Here is a 19,389-nt window from a genome sequence, read left to right as displayed (position 1 = left end):
AAATCCAAGGAAAATTAGGCTTTACTGTCTCATGAATAGAGGGCAGTACTCTGCTGACACCAGGCATCAACAGGTGGGCTTGCTAGCTGAGAAAAGATGATAGAATCACTTAAGCAAAGTAAATGTATTATTACCTGATACTAAATTGGTTTTATTGTAAACTCTGTTCAACATATATTACGTTGTGTTGATATATTAGTAGATCACCTAATATAATGAGGGTCTCATGCCTGTCTTTTGTATTCTGCTGCAACAATTTATGAATGTTAATAAGTATAGAAAGAGGGATAATGACTGACTGGTGAAAAGAGATCTACCTGCGTGGCAAATAAGTTGTGAGATGAACCCTGATATTTCCCATTGGTTAAAATACAAACATAATTTCAGAAGCAAATGTCCTCAAAACAGCAACACATTCTTGAAAACAATCAGAATTACTGGTGAAATGTGATTAGTAATGTGGTAAATGAATAACCCCTTATGTGTTTTATTCAGCTCTAGTTTAACTGTCCTAGGTAGGATTAAAAATCAGCATATTTGCCACATAACTAGAATAAATAGCCTATAATTTTGGATCTTTCACATTCAATTACAGACTTCAATCTGTACTTTATCTCATCAGTTCTGTTTAGCACCATGATATGTTTCTTGTGGCCTGAATAGGAATTAGTCACAGTGCTGAGGTTTATACTTCCTGTCATTGCTGTTTTCTTGTAAAAATGTTTATACAAAGTTCTGACTAGCTTTGCACTGAATTAGAATTAGATTAACTGTTGCTAAATGTTGTATGGGTCCTGTGCAAAGACCTTCAGGAAGGACTGTGTGCACTGTCACACTGCCTGGCAGACGTTCAGGAGTGTGCATCACTTCTGGAGAGGAATCAAGGTGCTTTTAGGGTTTGGAAAGGTATGAAGATGTTTCCAGATTAACTAAATAAGTCACAGAGGGGAACCATCTGTGATTCTGGGAAACAGATGAGGTTTTTAAATCTTGCTTAAGCTTTAAGGCTTGTTCTGTATTTACATAGACTTAAAAAAAATAAAATACGATACAGGCATAAAGACCAGTAGTTTATGATATTTATGCTCATGTTTGGATTCCTCATGGATAGATCTCTAGCCACCACAGTGGAAAATTTTAGAATGCCTTTGACACAATAAATTTAGGCTAGTGCTCACAAATGAGAAATAAGTGTCTGGATAATGCATTTTGACATTTACTCAAGTTGGTGAATATGCCCTTTGTGATTCTAAGCGAAATGGGAATACAAAATCTATTGAAAACCTGTGACTTTGAGCTCCTGAAATATTTATTTTTGACAATTCTCACCCTAAAATAACAATGCTGTGTTTGCTCTAAATACAGTAAATAATTAAAATGAATTATGGAGAATTATCAGAATAATGTTTGTTTGTTTGTTGGCTTGTTTACATACATGGTGGTTAGAATTTCAAAGACAAAAAAAAAAAAAGAAGTGTTCAGTGTTTGCACTTGAAACAAGTTGTTTCATTCACACTTTGAATTAATTTGTGCTCTCACATGCCATTATCATAAATTATGGCCTTAAACCTTCCATAAATGCATTTTAAATTGGTGTGCTTTAGTCAATGATTGGTTATTTACCAAGTAGATGTACCCATGTCCCTCATGCATTGAGTATGTGGAATAAAAGTGGCAGGATAATTTGAAAATCTACCCAAATCAGAAGTTAACTTTGTTATTGTTGTTGTTGTTGTTGGATTTCTTGTGTTTTTGTTTGTTTGTTTGACTGATTGATTGATTTTTAAATAAAAAAGAAAAAATCAAGCACAACATTTTCCTTTCCATGTTTCGAAACAGATTAGCCTTCACCTCTCCTGGGGATAAAGATGATGAGCTCATCAAGTCATCATAACAAGTGTGGAGAATAACCAAGATGAAGAAAGGTTAGATAATTTCTTATGTAGGATAAATATTAAACCCAAGTAATTATCACCAGCCATCAGCTGTGAAATAGCACTTGGACTATTTTTTAGGGATTTAATTGGTGTTTTGTGGCTTAATATGTGCAAAAACTGACACATCTTGCTAAAAGAGGACACATTTGATTCCAGTGGTGTGGGAACTAGATATCTGAAGTTCCTTTCAGCCTGCCTTAGATTCTGACATTTGAAAAATTACATATTAAAATGTATTAAATATTAATATTTATCTTCTGAAGTTAAGCCAGCATCAAAGCACAATGGGAATGGTTATGTGATGTTTAGAAATCTGAAGTCAAACATATGCAATTTCTTATCAAAATTTGGCATTGGTTTTTGACAAGACAGCTGTCTTCAACAATTTGAGTTTCAAAAAAGCTGGGGAGAGAAGGAATTGCCTTGGGGTATGGTGTAGTAAATCCAGACTTTAGTGTAAAGAAAAAACGATTAAAGCATCACGTCTAGATGTGCATCCTGGGATATTAGTCTAACCCCCACCACACACACCGTGGCATTTCATCCTCTCCTTAAGGATTGCTAGAGAGCCTGTTACAGGTTCAGCTGCACATACTGCTCTCGCCTGTTAAAACGAGCTCAGTTTTTTCATACTGTCATAGTGCTCATCTCTACTAATCTACTCTTTGGTGATCTCAGATTTACGTATTCTTCAGAATGCCTAAATTACCTTTGATTGCATTTTTCTTTCTGTGGTGCTTTTCAGGGGGAAATCTTGAAGCACTTAGCAAAAACATTAGAAAACTAGATTTTTATGGAATCTCTCTTGAAATTCAAGGCAGACCTCAGAGTACTTTGGAACAAGCGAGTCGTACTTCTGGTAGTGCCTACTACCTCCTGCACTGTTTCCAGAAACAGAGCCACTATTGTAATATCACTGTACTTTTTAACCTGGCACTGCTGAATTTCTTCTATCTTAGGAACTATCCTGTTCAGTGCTAGCTTGAAAACACCACAAAGGTCTGTCAGTCAAAGGTCACAAAATGAGTCTGTGGGACAGCCAGGAATGGACTTCAGCCATGCTAATGGTGGGTTGTTTGTTCCAGTGCTGTGGCCAGTGGTTCTCAAACCAGGGCCTTACTGCACGTATGGGCACAGCAAATTGCCAGCATAACAAAAATCTCATTACCACTGACATTCACTTTTGTATTGTGAGAAGCATAAGATTATTCTTCCATAAGCTGGGTAATAGAAAAAGTATGAGGACAAGTGAGCTAGACAGTGCTCTCTTCTCGTCTCTTGCAGTCCCAACTTGTGAAGCAATTTTCCATTCATTTTATTCTAGAATGGAAGATGCCTTCTTTTTAACCTTCTCTTGGTGAAAATTGTAACAAACCCTAAGCAATTTGTCTGTTTGTTTAAAACAAACAAACCAATCTGCTAGCCCAAATGAGATACGCAACAGCAAAAAACCTGAATTTTCTGGTGGTGGTCAAAACTGAAAATCCCTTAATATGCTAATGTTCAGTACAAGTTCGTTTAGCACTGTGTTCAGAGCCAAAATACACTATTTTTCCCTCTACTGACTACCATTGATGTAAATTATTTCTGTAACAGGAAGTTTCTTTTGAGCATGGAAATGTGTTTAGTTCCTTGAGTAGCAGCTTACTCCTCTGCATATCCGGCAGAGCAGAATTCATATTCACCCCTATTCACATCCACTTTGCATTCATTTATGGAAATATAAATGATTACTCAGGTAACCTGTTTCTCCTTTCTATGTAAACCATTGTATGCAGGTTTGTGGAGACCTTAAAAAAATTGGACTGTAGACAGTTAGCTGTCTTAAATGGATAAAGAATCAGGTCCTAATTTTCCTACTATTTTTTTGCTTGATTTCATTTCTTTTTATTGATCCTATTTAGAATAGGTGACTCTCCAAAGAAATAGAGTTTGAGTAAGGTCTGGACCAAAAAATAGATGCTTATCAGAATTATTCAGACCTCAGAAGTACGTAAAAGAGTGGATAGGCAATGAGAGCATTTTTTTTCTGTGAAGATCTGTCATTTCAGTATTGCCTGACACAGAAAAAGAGTGAGTGGTTGTTTGTTTGTTTGTTTGTTTGTTTGTTTTGTCTGCCCATTGACATTTTCAGTGTGTTTGAGTATAGTGGTGATCTCTTTCCAGCCCTGTCCTGACAAGCGCACAAAAGAAACTCAAGAAAGGTTTGATTTTAGTTCTGTAAGTGGGAGTATCCTGGGATCTCTCCTCTGCTTTTTTATGAAGAATTTATTATTACAGCTCAAGGGGAAAGAATCTAATTTCATCATAGTCAGTTGAGTATTGCAATTATTCTGGTAATGCTTAACAGTAGATTTTTGAATAGTTGAATTGTTTCAAAATGCTTACTCTAGTTGTTCTTATCTTCCAAAAGTTCTCATTACAGTTTTCCATGCTATTTTGCATGGAGGTGATTCCTGGAGTTTGGAGTTTGAGCCTTAAAAGCTCTATAAATAGGTGAATTTTGCTGAGGTAGGATCACACATGGTAGTGAAATTCTGATATCTGATATATAATGTTGCTATCTTATCAAATTATTTGCAGTGGAAATTTTGAATCTGCAAACCCCAAAGATTATATGTGACCGTTGTATTTTCTTCTGGTAAGAAGGTATAGAGGGTGACAAACCTAAAAGCTGACGAGCTCTTCTGCATGATAGGTTAGAAGCAATTCAGCCAGGTTATTCTTCTATGAATACTTTATATGTGGTCATTCAAGAGACTCTGCAGGTTCTTCCCAAAATCATTGGTACAATGACCAAGGACTAAATTCATTCACTGATTGGTACCTAAAAATTGTTGTCTACTTTTCTCTCTTCAGATAAAACACTTTCCACCTCAGCATGTATGTTCTCGATTCCTTCTTGCTATTTGAAGGGTTTGTTACTGCAATAAACAGGTCATGCTTTGATTTCTGATTTCTGGTTGAAATTGCTTTTAATGCACATAATATGTTTTATAATAGCTATAGCTATATATTTTAGTGAATACAGCAGGAGTTTGTGAAACTTTGTTACATATTGATGTTAAATTTAAATTTGGAATAAGTGTGAATTGTGTAATTTGTTTAAATTATGGGTTGATATTCATCATCTGCCATCTTAAGTGAAACAGAAGAAATATGGTAGTTTTACATTTTTAGAGAAGATTAAGCTATGATTTTCTGCTAATCAAGTTCATTGCTATCTGCATTTAATAAAAATATTTGCTTTAAGCAGGTTATAGGACAGAAAACATACTGCAGCTACCATAGGAAATATGGTGATTAGTTGTACTTTTGTCTTGGACAAGATCCACAAATTTAAGGACCTTTTCATATTAATAAACAGAATTAACAGCCTGGAAAATGGAACAGAGAAAAATCAAAAGTTTCCTTTTCACTTACCTTTGCCAGTTGTTCATGAATTTCTAATAAGCTTGGTCTGTTGAGCTTATTCCCACTGACGCTGCCAGTGTTTCGATAATAATCAATTTTAGGAACTGGATCCATGGTGTTATGGCCAAAAGTTTGTAGATAATACATTTTATGGTGAGTATCACAGGGATGTAAACTGGCTTCTGTTTTCTCCCCATTTTGAAGGAAATTGTCGTATAATTCTCTTTTTCCTGGTCTGTAACTGATTCTCAGTCTGTTGTGTGCTTCCTCAGTAAAAGATGTTTCTTCATAATGTGGTGGGTCAGAGCCCATGTCCTCTTGGGATGCTTCATTGCTGTCATGGCTTTCATTAATTATGTTAACTTGAAACCGATTTGCATTTGGATCCAAGAATACATTTGGAGAATTATTCATTGACATCTTCAGGAATGAGACAGACTTAGGTCACTGAGTCTTCTGATCTTCTGTGGCTGCAGGTACCACTCTTCTAGCTGCAATAAAGGGCCAGTGCTGTTACAGATGAAGTCGTTGTTCTCAAAGTAATTAGCTTCCTAAGCAATCTTCCTAAATTTGTCCTCTGTGGTTCTGCCATTAAAAACATGAAATCCATCTACTGTTTATGTTCCACTTACATATGACATCATAATTCTCCCACAGTCTATAAGTACATTGACCTAAAAGGCTTGAATCAAACACGCTTTTTGAAATTAGTTACAAAAGTCAGACTTCAAATTTCAACCATTCCAGTCTGGCAACAGTTTATAAGCAGAGAATTAATACACTGCAATTCATTTATTTTTTATGTAAGTAAAATTAATGACATATGAAAGAATAGATCAACAGCCGAACCATATCCAAAAATAGCACTGGGTTTGCCAAACTAAATAGATGAAATATGAATCTATAGTGAAATATTAATTATTGAGAAATATTAACAGTAGGCTTAGCATTGAAAGGTTCATAGAATTTTACTGTTTTGCACTTGTACACTCAAGACACCCTTTAAGAAAGTTTGATAGAAACTGTAGCAAGTCATAGAATCCCATAGATTAGGAGTTTAGGAGTTTTATTTACTCCAGTATCCTGCTCAAAGCAGATTGAACACTGAATGTAAATCAGGCCTCTTAGTGCTGTCGTCAGTCAAGTCTCTCAATTCTGACCTGCAAAGATAAATTCCAGAACTGATGATGGCAGGTATTCTAATACACACTTGTCCTGTCGTGATTTTTCATGTGTACCCAGTTAGAACCTGCTGTGCTGTGCTTATTTCACAACCATCATCTCTCTCCTGCTGTGTTCTTCAGGAAGAGCCTGGGTGTGCCTTGTCAGTAACCTCCCCATAGGTACTGGGGGCTGCATAGCTTCCCTTAATACGTTTTCTTCTGGTTAAACAAGCCCAGTTTGTTTATGTTCCTGCCCCTGACTATGCTAGAAGCTCCCCAGGTGATGCATGCAGGTTTTTTCTAGGTTCTCTCCTACATGGGGACAGGTAGACAAACTTAGAAGCTGGCTTTCAGGTGCAGATTGATGAGTGTGTAAAAGAGGGGAATGATCACTTTGCTTGGTCTACCAGCTATGGTCCTGTTAAAACAGCTCAGGACACTGCTTTCATTGCTCCCAAGGCGTGTTGCTGACTGTGCAGGCTCGCCAGTCACTGCCTGCAGTGCTGCTACCTGCCAGTGAGGCCCCATCCCCTACAATGCAGGAGATTTTCTGTCCCAGGTGCAGGACTTGCATTTGTCCTTGTTGAATGTTAGAAGATTCCTGTTGGCTTATTTGCCTAGCCTGTCTAAGTCCCTCTGAATGGCAGCCTGTAACATATAAAACCTGCGCTATCTGCTTCCCACCTCCACTTTTCCATGCAGATCCCTCAAAAACAAGCAAACAAATAAACAAAAACCCCAAGAACAAAAGGGGTACTAATATTTAAGGCCTTTAGTGGGTTAAGTATCACTGCAGCAACTTGTGGGATGGCCTACATGGCCCTAGAGTGGCATGCATCTGACCTGTTGTTTTTGAGAAACCAAGATTATATAGAAAGCAATGACAATGCATATGTTTTTAATTATTTTTCAAAGGAGATGCAGGAGTGTGATTGTATTGACCTGTATAACTCAATAGGAGTCTGGGTCTAACAGTTTCGCTCTGTTCTGACTAAAACTGACTAAAAGCCTATTTAGATATTGAAAATTTGCAAGTTTGCATAATAGCAGAAAGGTCTAAAAACAAAATACATCTATAAAAAATAATATGTGAACTGAAAATCTGGGTAAACAAGCCCATTAGAATAATTCTTTTAGAATTTTATACTTTCAGCAAGAGGTTGGACTAGGCACCCTCAAGATATTGCTTCCAACTTAAAATTTTCTATGATTTTGTGAAATGCATTTGGCTCTGGCACTGCAAGATAAAACACTGTGTTGATATTTAGACCTTGGCAATGCTTATTTTTGTCTAAAATCGTGTATCAAAACTATAATTCGAAGAGCAGATAATCAGATGTCCTCCAACTTCAGTGTGAGGTACAGCTAAGGCATATTTCCTCCCTTCTTCCATCAGCTATAAATGATAATCTGCTGTAACCTCCCTGAAATGAAAGCACTTTACAACCCTCTCATATTTCTGTTTTCCTGCTTAACATTTTGTAAGCTTCACAGCAACACATTACATTTATTTCATTCCTTTCACTTCTTCTGGTTTTGGATGATCTGCATTATTATTATTACCATTATTACACATTTCTCATCATAGTATTCTGCTTCCTTCAACCTTTTATAATTGTAAGAAAGTGTTTCATCTTCAGGCATGAAAGAGTGAAAATGAATCTTTTGTCACTAAGTCACTGAAATTAAGTTTGTTTCTGTCCCCATGACTGAGTGAAATCACGATTCTTTGATAGCAGTGAGACTTTTGCTACCAAGTAAAATAACTGTAATATCACTGTCTTATTTCCATAATGTTACTGTTTGGCTAGGAAAATAAAACTTCTTACCTTTCTGTTGTTCTTGAAAATAATACTTGATTTCTTTCACAGTGTATTTCCAGGAGTCTCTCAACTGTTACTTGCCATTAATTCTGCATTTAATATTCTATCATTATTCAAAAATTATCAAATTTACCTTATTCAGGATAATTTAACTCAACCTTGTGTTTTTAGGGAAGGACAAGCTGCCTCTTTTATTCATGCTTATAGCATGTCCCTCACTTTTAAGTATTCCAGACTGTGCCTTATTGGTCAGATTTTTCTTCTGCTTAATATATTGAATAAACTGTCCAATCCCTTACTTTCAAAACATTTCTAGATGGTGATTTAGAGAAGCATTCTAGCTTGTTAACTATTAACCAGCAAATGTACCTATCCATTACAATTACTGGCTTTATGGTATTGCAAAATTGCCAAGGGGGCCCAAAAATACTTCTGTTATCTCCATTTCCCTCCCCGCTATGTCTGATGCTGTGCACAGATCATGATCTTATTTTTCAGTCATGCATATGTTGTAGTGCAGAGAACAAGAATTTATAAAATGCTCAGAGTGCACTTATGCAGAAGAGGTTCGGTGAAGCCAGTGGGATCCCTCCTGTGCTCTTTAAGAGACACTGGTGGGTTTCCTTGTCCCACGTGTGGTTTTGAGCTAATTGCTCCTAACTCTGTTCAAAGTTTTACTCTGTATACTTAAGGAAAGCCTTTGAAAAATTAGGTTTTGTGCATTTCTTCTGGGATGGTTGACTGTGATGTTTTTCATGGATACAGGGAAGGCAAGAAAGAAATTGCAAAGTTTTTAATCATGAGGGAATTTGGTAATTGCTTTCAGCAACAGATTAGGGTCAAAAACAGAAGAAGTCAGTAAGTAGTGGGGTTCCTCAGGTATGTTTGCTGTACTTGCCATGTAGTTTAGAGATAACTGAACTATATTTATCCCAGATAACTTAAGTACCTTCAGCATGCTAACCTGACAGCACAGGGCTCAGCTTTGCTGATTAGGTGTACGTAAAAAGAATGACAGTGTTGGGTCTCTGCAGTGGATGATCCTATCTAGCAAGAACAGATCATGTGAAACGGCGTATCAGTATCTGCCTTTGGTTTTGTGGTTAAATTAACTAGGATAAATGCAATATGCTGAATACAGACTCTGAGAGTCTGGCACTTTTTTCTTTGGCAGACTGAAGCAGTTTTAAAGCTCTTACATTCATACAGTTATTTATAATTTAGATAAGCCAGTGCAGATGAGTGTTGTCTGTACCTATCATTCTTCAGACAGAGATTGTGTCCTTCCCTGTGCAGTCTGATATTTCATGTTCCAAATGGCATTTGAGGTTCACTGTTTCACTGGCTGCCACTGCCTAGTATACACAGCAAAAGGAACAACATGTATTTTGCATGTGTATTATGTGCAAAAGAAACCAATCCCTGTAACTGGTTTCTGTCTTCTTGTTGCAAACAGAGCTGTTTAGCAAAAGTGGCAGTGCTTAAAATTTTGTTGACAACTTTCTTAAAAGTGAAATTGAATTTCTGTCAAGTACTATCATACTTGCTAAACAGCTGTGTATTTGAGGGTGACCTTGTGGTTTTAGTCTCAACTTTCACTGTCAGTTCTTCTGTCTTGATAATGATTTCCTGTGACCAGTTTTCCCATTTGACACTCAAGATCATACACTGTGCACGGATGTAGGAACACAATGAGAAGAAACAGCTGAGGAGAGGAGCTGGGAGGTACAAAGATTTCCATGTAGCTCTTGGACCCTGGGCACAAGTGAGTATGTGCAGTGTGAGTGTCTCTCTGTTGGCCTTGACAATTGGTCTAATTACTACTGGGAGCTATTAACCAGACAGAACAGATTGCAGTTAATAGTACAACAGGTGAAGTTCCAGTTTAAACTGACTCATCTTCTGTACCCAAGGAAAGTAAAAATTGACATGCCTTGACCAGTTCAGTAGGATTATCAAGTTAGTTGCATAATGTTTACTTGGTCTCTTTCACCTTAAGGTTTTAACTCCCTGACATTGGGAGAGTGGAACTGTGGCGTTCTTAATTCCTACTGGACTTTTGAATAGGTAATGTACTTTGAAATACTGCATGTGTAGAATACAAAATATCCTTAATGATGTTTGTTTCCTTTCCACTAGTTCGGTTTGTCTTTCCACTGCTGTAGAATTGAAGGAAGACCTGTTCCATCAAGACGTACCATCAGGTGAGTGGGAGGAAATAGAAGTATGCATTGTTTGTAGGAGACCACTTAAATGTTTCACACAGGAGTTGCAAAGTACGGGTTCCTTACAAACAGTAATTGGTACAGCACATTCTCTTCTTGAGAGGCAAGAATTGAGTTGATGTTCCTCTCAGCTTAGCAACATAGACACATACAAATGGGCTACTTCTGTGTTTGCAACAAACATTTATTTAACAAAATGAATGCCACAGATACCAACACATCTCTAAAATGTATGTATGCATGTGTAACAAATGTACTAACAGTTGGTTTCCAAAATGAAATCAACATCAAATTTAAGGCAGGATATCATATGACTTTTCATGCAAGAGCGTATTCAAAGGTCCCTTTATCCAACCCCTCAACTTCATCTTCCCACGTTGAAGAAGGCATACTACTATAGGGGTCTAGCAAGATTTTGAAGCATCTGATAATTAGAAGTCCTAAGAAAACACACAAAATCCCCACAAAGGCGAAACCAGTTTTTTGCTCCAAAGTCAGAGGGAAGGCAGACATTTCACTGACGCTCATGCTGGCTGAACTGTTGCTGCAGTAATTACTGCTCATCATTGGACATCACATCTTGGTGACTCTGTGGGATTTTCACCTCTGCTGCTTCTTTGCCTGCATAGAAAAGTGAAATCAGTTACTAAATGGGGTGTATATGCCCGAGCTCTGTAGCATACGAACAGTTTGAAATCAAAAACAGCTTGGATTTTTGTAGTGTCCTGTTTTTTTTTTTTTTTTTCACATTTAAGTTAGTGTGATAATATTGAAACTTTTAGCTCCTACTTACCATCCACTTACTAACAGCAGACTCACAATTTTCTGGCGTTCTATCTCCTCAACAGAGTAATCTCACACATGGCTGTTGCAAACAGCATTTTGTCAGACTGGGCATAAGCCTGCAGATTTTAATTAGACAATACTCACAAGGTATCCACCTGGATAAATTAATACATTTTCTGGAATGGCTTCACCTCAGTCCTTAAACTAGTTCTTAAACTCATATTGATCTCAAAGGGAATTTCAGCCAAGTAATATGAATTTTGGTCATGTAATTTAGCTTAGAAATCTAAATAAATAGATATGACTTGCAAAATAAAATGGTGTGTGCAATTCTAGTCTTGGGCTCCATTTTGAGCTGTGCAAGAATTGGAAGTGAATATATTGGTAGAACTGCCCTTTACCTTTCTCTACACGTGTCCATGCAGTGGGTACCACTCAGTATGTGATCCAAGCCTGCCTAGGAGCATACACTGTTGAAACATATGTTTGAATTAACCCTTTGAGCCACTGTAGTGATGTTGCAGCCATGTGCCCACAGTATACATAGCTCATATATGGGCATACGGTATGTACATCTTCATGTAACAGAAAAAAAAACACACAGATCACAATGTTCTCTCGTGCGTGAGGAAAGATTAGTGGAAGAAGAAATTATGCAAATTCCCCCCCCAAGTCTTACTCTCATTTATTTATTCTCCTTAGTCTCAACATTTTCACAGACATTTCAAGATCAGATCAGAATGTGCTGAGCTCAGGGGATTGACCCACCCTGCCATCACCACCAGGAGAGTTTTGTGTATTTCCAGAATACACATTTCCAGAATGAAAGATTTTTGTTTTTATAGTTTTAAGGTAATCTGATGTATAGATTTAAGTTGGGGGGAGGGGAGAAAGAAGGGGAAGTTGTTTTGCTTTATTTTAGGTTTTCTCTCAGATACTGAAATCCCCTCTCTCTTACATCTCAGTAAGCAGCAGAAAGATTGGAAGGTTTGGGACATCATATCTACCAAAGGACAAAGGCATTTTTATTCTAAGGCTAGAGCTTGGGGTTTTTTGGCTCTTTTTAACACCTATTTAACTAACATGCCTCAGGGGAAAACTCTTTTGTTAACATTCAACCACCTCCTTCCCCAGGGATTTCCAGGCATCCATTTATTTCTTGGCAGAGTAATTAGGCCACTCGAAGCTCTGTGCTGCCATGACTACACTGATACTGGTACCTGCCCTAGCCAGTTCAAAGAGAGCTCCAGTATCTCTACTCGGTGCTGCACTATAGCCATATCTCGACTAAGTCTAGAGTTAATAACAACAGAAGTAAAAATAAGATTTAGTATTCCTGACAATATAGAAACAGGCAAAACTTTTATGTTGTCTGTCTCCTTTCTTACTTCAGAAATTGGTGGGATTTTTGTATATGTCATCCTAAAGAATGAACATTTTAAAACAAAGATGAAAAGATGGGACACAACTCTTTCTTCTTCTCTTTATGCATTAACCCTCAACATAGTAGGTATTTAATAGTGTGATTTTCTATTACTTTCTGAATACATTTTCTAGAGCATAACAACCATCTATTCTATAGAGCTGTATGTGATCCTTCTTTTGAATGACATTCTGCCCTTTGGGTCAACACTGTTTTAATTCCTGTTAAGTTGGAGAAAAGATCTGGATATAGCCTACAAGAAAAGTAATGTCAACAGTAATCAATATTTACTTTCTGGAAATATAATACCACATGCTGCACAGGTTTTCATTGTTTATCCTTCCAGTTTTTCTGTAAGTCTGACCTTGTGCAGAAAAAATATCACAAATTGGTGTCAGAAGTCAGTTGATTTGAACAAGAGCCAGTCAAGAAAAGTTATCCTTCCAGAAATCCTAGGACACTGGATTATAAAAACTAAATGAAAGGCTTGTGTGGGAAAATGAAATTTAGATGCTACCTGAGAAAGACAGAGCTCACACCTCCCCCCAAACCAAATAACCCAAAACAAACAAAACAACACCACAACCAAAAAGAAATGAAAAAACCCACCAGAGCATTGCTATCTTGAAAGATACATAGAAAAAATCTCCCATGGGGAGCCCTACATTGGAGTTGAGTCCTGGGAAATGTCACACTAATTTTGCAGGATATGCACTTAAATTAGTTGGATTTGTTTGTTTATCAGACATTATGGTACAAGTCTCTGCAAGGTTTGACTGACACTGAAACATGGAGCGGTTATCTTAGTCTTATTTGGCAAGAGTTTGTCTGAAATGGCTGCATGAGAAAACATTGGGTATTTTCTTCCTGGGGAAATGAAATCTGGGAAACTCCAATACACGGCTTTGTGTGCTTCTTTCCCCTGTCCTGAATTTCATAACTTGTAATTGAAGCTTTAAAGTTCGCAGAACATTCTGCTCTAATTACATATCCCCAAAACTGTGGTACCAAATTGACCTTGAGTGCACTTCCATTGTTTTCACACTTTAGTGCTGCATACAGGTTAGATGTCCTTTCCCAGTTAGTCAGTTATCCTTTCAGTTGCTGCAGAGTAAGTGTCAAATCATGAGTCAGAAGACTGTGCATGCTAACTAACATGGCCTGCATCCAAAAATTCTTGAAGATAACCTCTAGGGCAATGTGATGGGGACAGGCATTAAATCAGTTAGAATCTGCAGAGTCATTTTGTAGGGTCTGGTTTCAGACTGATGTCTCCTGACTTTTTTATAGGTGAAGACTACTCATCTTTTGATTTACTGCCCACATAAAAACACTGGCATAAAGAAAGGCTCCTTAACATCTTGCTGTGAGTAGAAAGGCCATTGGAGGAGGCCCTTGTGAGACTGGAACAGTGAGTCTGAGAGAAAATAGCAATGAGGAAAATAGCTTGGCACAGAGACCACTAAGGTAAGGGGAATGGAGTTGTGAGCTGGGGATGCTGGCTGTACCTGTGCGGGATGAACAGCAGTACCATGGCATTACGCACGGATAGTCAGCTGGAAGAAAACTGTTGAAACTCTTACTAGTCTAGTGGATCTCCAGACCAACTCCGCCAGTGTTTGGTGTGGATTGAGATTCCCAGTCCCTGCTCTTTGGTCATCTTTTTCAGATCCTCATGTTTTGAAGGATACTGAGAAGATTAAATAATTCTGGACTATCCTGAGAAAAGTGAGAATTTCCCTTATGTTTTGAGTTTCAGCCTTTTTCCCACAGAACCCCTTTGGGGTTCTGGTTTGGTTGGTGATTTTTTGGTTTTGTTTTTGTTTTGTAGTGGCTCAATAGTGTAAAGGAGTACCTTTGACAGCTGCTCAAACTGGAAGCATTCATCCCCTTGGCAGGATTAAGCCTCAGGTCCTGAAAACTCAGTTCATAAACTAGAGCGTCTTACAGAATTCACTAAATTAGTTGCCATCTGTTCTCCCTTAGGATGTACTGCAGGTCCAGCTGCTGACGCTGGTCATTCTAAAGGCACTTCAAATAGTTTCAGTCCAAGGTTTACGTTTCTGAGTAACAGCGAACATAACTTGAAAAGGTGTTTGTGTGCTTAGGGACAGAAACCGGCATCTTCTGGGAGTTTCAGAAGCGTCATATTTGTACTCAACTATTTGGTCAAAGAAACTGAATTTCAGGAGTGCTGTTACAGGAATTGGGCATAGGAGGTGATAGGGTAAGAAGATTATCAGCGAAGACGACCAAATGAAATAGAGATCAGCATGAATTTGGAATTTTCCAAGGGGTCTAAACTGAATTAACAACACATGGCCAGAAATGCTGCAGAAGCAGCTCTGAGCACACAACCAACCTGTCATGTTCATGCACACTCTGCATGCCTGGGTTCCGTACATTGCTGGGGAGAAAACTGCTTTCTCAGGGTGAGGTTTCTAAGGCAGCAGACAGGTAGGTGTAAGGTGGGAAGGCCGGGGCACCAATGCCCAGCAAATGGAGCACATTTAACTGTTGTGTGAATGTAGCAAAGCACCCCCCGACATGCAGTGTTTTTGCAGCATGTAATTCAGGGTAGAAACGACACTTTTCCACATAAACTGCATTCCCCTGCAGAGAAGCAGCTGGGCAGTGACATTTGCAGCCTCCAGGCAAGCAATGAATTGCAGAAATGAGATTTTATCCTTAGTAGATAGACAAGCCCGGAGTCTCCAAGGAACAAAAGACCCTGCGCTATGCACTGTGCTGTGAATTCATGTATATGCGGTCAAGGTCCGGATAACGGAGGCAAGAAAATAAAACGTTCATCGGTGCCACCCTTAACTTGCGAATGTGGAAAACCGCTACCTGTTTTCCCTGGGGGCATGCAGGCTACGAGAACCTTAGGACACCGAGCACCCGCCGAGCAATCGTTGCCCCGCCGCTGCATGTGCAGCTCCTACTTTCTCCGGCTCCGCGTTCCCCCAGGGCGCCGCCCGCACCCCGGGGCTCTCGGCCGCCGCCGGCACGGCCCCTACGGCACAGCCCCAGCCCCGCCGCCCCGCCCGGCCCCGCCGAACCGCCAGCGCTACAGACCCGTCTCCTCCGCGTTGCCCATGGTGGCGGACGGCGGAGCTTCGGGCCCGGCCGGCCGAAGCCCAGGTGGGAGCCCCGACGTCTGGCACGGCTCCGAGCGCTGGGGCTGCGCGGGGTCCCGGGCGGCGGGGGCGGCTCGGCCGCGTTTCCCCTCGCCGCCCGGCGCCGCGACCCCGCCGGGAGCCGCTCGAGCCGCCCTCGTTAAAAAATTAAACGCGGCCGCCGCCGCCGCCTCCTCCTCGCCGCCCGCCCCCTTCCATCGCTGTTCGGCCCGTTGGCGCTCCCCTCCAACCCCCCTCGCGCGGATTAAACCGGGGAGCGTGGAAACTTCCTGCAAAACACTACGTGCGGCGCATCGGTAAGCGGCGCCCTGCGGGGGCGGCCCTCCCCGCGCTCAGGCTGCGGTGCCGCAGCAGCCGGGAGCCCCGCGACCTGTGGAGCCCGGGCGGGCGGCGAGCAGCGCCGCCGAGTCGCGGTGCGCGGGGGCCGAACGCCGCTTCCACCCGCCGCGGCCGCGTCCTGCGGCGAGGGCTTGGTCCCTCCCTGCAGTTTCGGCGGTAATAACGAGTAAAGTGCGGAACATGTGGCGACATACGGCTGGGGCTGCAGCCTGGCTCTCGCTTTATAGCCTTTCATTAGCTGCGTTTAGCTGATGCTGATTGTATATTAAAGAGGCTTCGGATTGCGACGGCAGCAGGTGTTTAAGGTGGATAAGGAAAGAGGATTTCTTTTCCCAAAGCTGGATCTGTGTATTGCACTAATAAACAGCAAATCTGTTTTTAAATGATAGTGATTCGGTATTTGGATGCCCTGGAAAGGTGCACGTGGGCCGGTGAGACGGCGCTGTATTTAGCACCAGGCACAAAGATTTGTTGAAGGCTGCTCTAGAGCTGTTGGAAGAATTTGTTCTGCAGAAAATAATTTGAAAACCCCACGTATTTCTTACTGCATGCAACAACGCTACAAGAGGTTAAGTCCCTTTTATCCTAATACACGCTGGGAAAAAAGTTTTGTGTTACCAGGCATTTTAATGGCTGATTGCACTGTTGTGTCTGCAGTTTAGCACTGGGCAGTCTCAGAGCACGCCGTGTCCCTCTGGTAGAACCAGTGGTTAAATGGATGGTTAGCCGTGGGCTCACTAATGATTGCTAGTTTGATCATCTGATGTTGCAGTGTCAGTAATTTAGTAAACAGTGTCTGTTGCTGAAATTACAAGCCAAGCTAATTTTTGAAGTGCCTCTCATATTTAAAGACCCATGAAGAGCTTATAAATAGATCGTTTCAAATGGTATGACTGTGCTTTCAGAATATGTATATAAGGAGCCTCTTCTGTTCCTAATGAGCTCTAGATTTCTTTTTTAGCCTTGTCCCTGATTAACTTGGGGCCCATGAAGGTCTCTTGCTAAAGAGGAATGGCTATGATTTGGGATGTGGGGATTGGCAAAGACACAAGGCCCCAGTCCACCCTATCCCAACCTAGCAGAACTGGTTTGGGAGAGTGGCAGGTATCCATTTTTTTCCTGATAATCATTGAGCATTGCTATATTTGGAGAACCTTCCTGTAAGTAGGTCTTTTCTCCTGGATAAGATTTAATTGTAGTATCTTCCTGCGCATAAACGCATTGTATTTTTCTGTCATTATGCTTATAGAGGTGAATATAAGAGATTTTGTGTTTGGTTTTTTTTTTTTTTTTTGTTTGTTTTTTAGACTGTGAAGTCACTGTTTCTCTTGTATGGCAGAAGTTGTTGAAATCGTGTGTTCATTTTTAGGAATCTGATACTCACTGTTCAATTTAAAAGAGCTTTCAGTTGTGTTTGTGCTGAATATCCACTTTTCGTGGATATGAAAGTGGGAACAGAAGCTGGCAGCCACAGACAGAGAGTGAGGCTCCTTCTGCCACCAGTTGTCATCAGACAAATAACGCTTTTTTTGTTGCTGTTGCTCGTTTTTTTTTTTTTGTTCATGCTGATACATTTTAAAATAGAAAAAAAACAATGGAATAACTTAATTTATTCCTGTATTTCATCGTTTCTTTCACTTAAGGATCACTAATTTTTTCTCATTAGGATCCAGACAAAAGGCAAATGAGATAGCAATGTATGTGCCCATGGAGCATTCCGAGACAAATGGAGCATTCGCTACTTTTCTCTTTCTGCTTCTTTATCACGCCCATCCGTGTATTCAATAAAATAACAACTGTTATCAATGACTTCAGTCATATTTCAGGTTGATTTGATCCTTATGTTAGGGAGTGTCAAGTGTGTTTTCAGTGGAGAGCCCTCAAACAGAAAGAGAGATGTTATCATCGGTGATTTGGTACATTGCCCCCACAAATTGAACTGACTAATTTTAGGCTGGCCGCTTAAAGCCAAGTGGGTGCCAAGGAGGAAAAGGCAATAAGGAGCTCTTAGAGCTATTATCTGTTAGGATTTTTTGGTATTTAAGGATCATTTGAGAGGTGCGTAAATGAAATGTAACTATTTTGAAGGATAACTAACTCCGTTGTAGCACCTTTTCCCTGTAGCTTCAAAGAGCTTTCTGAGTGTTCCTTCACAAACAGACAAATCCTCCCTTTAGTGGCTAGAAATTCAAAACGGGCTCACGGGAGGGGGGTAGAGTCATTGAAGAGCATTGTGCAGAAGAGTATCCTTAAAAACACATCAATTCACAACTCCCCTCATAAGCAAATTTAAGCAAGTGTAAACAAGCTCAAGAGAACATTTATCAGCTGAAGACAATAATATATGGGGGAGATAAAAGCAGTAATAGAGTTGGGGGAGGGCATTGAAAAATGATTATATATAAATGCACGCATTGAACAGAATTGCAGATGGAAAATATTTTACGTAATTTATTCCAGGGTTCTTAATGTTTTAAAAGGATACACACCTTTGTTCTACTATGGTGGTTTTTCCATTTGTTTGCTTGTTTGTTTCATCCAAAAGCCATGCTTTTAGCAGATACCGACTACATCTGCTGCTTACATGTCCAGTCTGCAGTCCTGGAGATATGTAGGGTACTGCCAAGAATGAGATAGAAAAACAATTCTACACAGCAATCTCCCTATGTAAAAGATCTGAATGGGCTCACAGCTCCAATAGGAAGGGGTAGAGATTCGGGAACAGGCAGGTTGAGTGTTAGTGTTGCGGAAGGTAGAACGGTGTGCATACAGTGAGCAGCAACAGTGCCACCTGGTGTGAGTGGACCAGGAGGGGGGCTGGGTCCTTAGCTGGGTCCCTCCTCCGCTGAGTTCAGGGAAGGCCCCTGACCAGCAAGGAGAGTGCAGAGGCTTCTAAAGCCTTAGGTGAGATGGGTTCCCTTTAGACGTGCAGGAGGTACTTCCTGCCTCGCTATGAAAAGCTGATGGGTATGTTAGGGGCACTCAGCCCCTCAGTGGAGTCTACGTGTTTTGGCAGGAACGACCAATGTGCAGATTGCACAGTTTTGTTTTCCATAGTAATTTCAGTAGCTAAAGTAATGATCTGGGGAGAGTGGGGATGATGTGAATTGTTTCAATATAGGACCAGTAAAACTGCTAT

At 40.1% G+C, this 19,389-nt stretch overlaps 2 protein-coding genes and 2 long non-coding RNA genes across 7 annotated transcripts in view; 2 read left to right on the top strand and 2 right to left on the bottom strand.

The window, feature by feature from the left end:
- SLC12A1 (solute carrier family 12 member 1) overlaps positions 1-5,771 on the bottom strand; it is a 43,277-nt gene extending 37,506 nt beyond the window's left edge. For both annotated transcript variants that reach the window (XM_085233542.1, XM_085233543.1), the window contains exon 1: positions 5,361-5,771. In XM_085233542.1, the coding sequence (XP_085089668.1) occupies positions 5,361-5,771 (411 nt within the window). The remainder of the gene's footprint in view (positions 1-5,360) is intronic.
- The window catches only part of LOC104912828 (uncharacterized), a 51,647-nt gene extending 37,409 nt beyond the window's left edge, over positions 1-14,238 (top strand). Inside the window, exons 7-10 of one of the 3 annotated variants that reach the window (XR_014885751.1) lie at positions 1,840-1,925; positions 9,998-10,102; positions 10,477-10,541; positions 14,062-14,238. This is a non-coding gene — a long non-coding RNA (uncharacterized LOC104912828). Of the gene's footprint in view, positions 1-1,839; positions 1,926-9,976; positions 10,103-10,476; positions 10,542-14,061 lie in introns of all 3 variants that reach the window. The other 2 variants (XR_014885750.1, XR_004161047.2) reach the window with 2 other exon arrangements.
- On the bottom strand, positions 10,723-16,305 carry CTXN2 (cortexin 2). The gene is made up of 2 exons (XM_085233546.1): positions 15,850-16,305; positions 10,723-11,183 (listed from the first exon to the last, which is right to left on the bottom strand). The coding sequence occupies exon 2, from the start codon at positions 11,127-11,129 to the stop codon at positions 10,881-10,883; it is 249 nt and encodes an 82-aa protein (XP_085089672.1). The 5' UTR covers positions 11,130-11,183; positions 15,850-16,305; the 3' UTR covers positions 10,723-10,880.
- LOC146543553 (uncharacterized) lies at positions 14,245-18,059 on the top strand. Its single transcript, XR_014885752.1, has 2 exons — positions 14,245-14,499; positions 14,603-18,059. It is a non-coding gene; the product is annotated as an uncharacterized LOC146543553 (long non-coding RNA).
- Positions 18,060-19,389: the final 1,330 nt, after the last annotated feature.

Source organism: Meleagris gallopavo, chromosome 12 (assembly GCF_905368555.1).
Source record: "Meleagris gallopavo chromosome 12, MGAL_WU_HG_1.1, whole genome shotgun sequence".
In the NCBI taxonomy this organism is placed as follows: Eukaryota; Metazoa; Chordata; class Aves; order Galliformes; family Phasianidae; genus Meleagris; species Meleagris gallopavo.
This window is presented reverse-complemented; position numbering and strand designations above follow the sequence as displayed.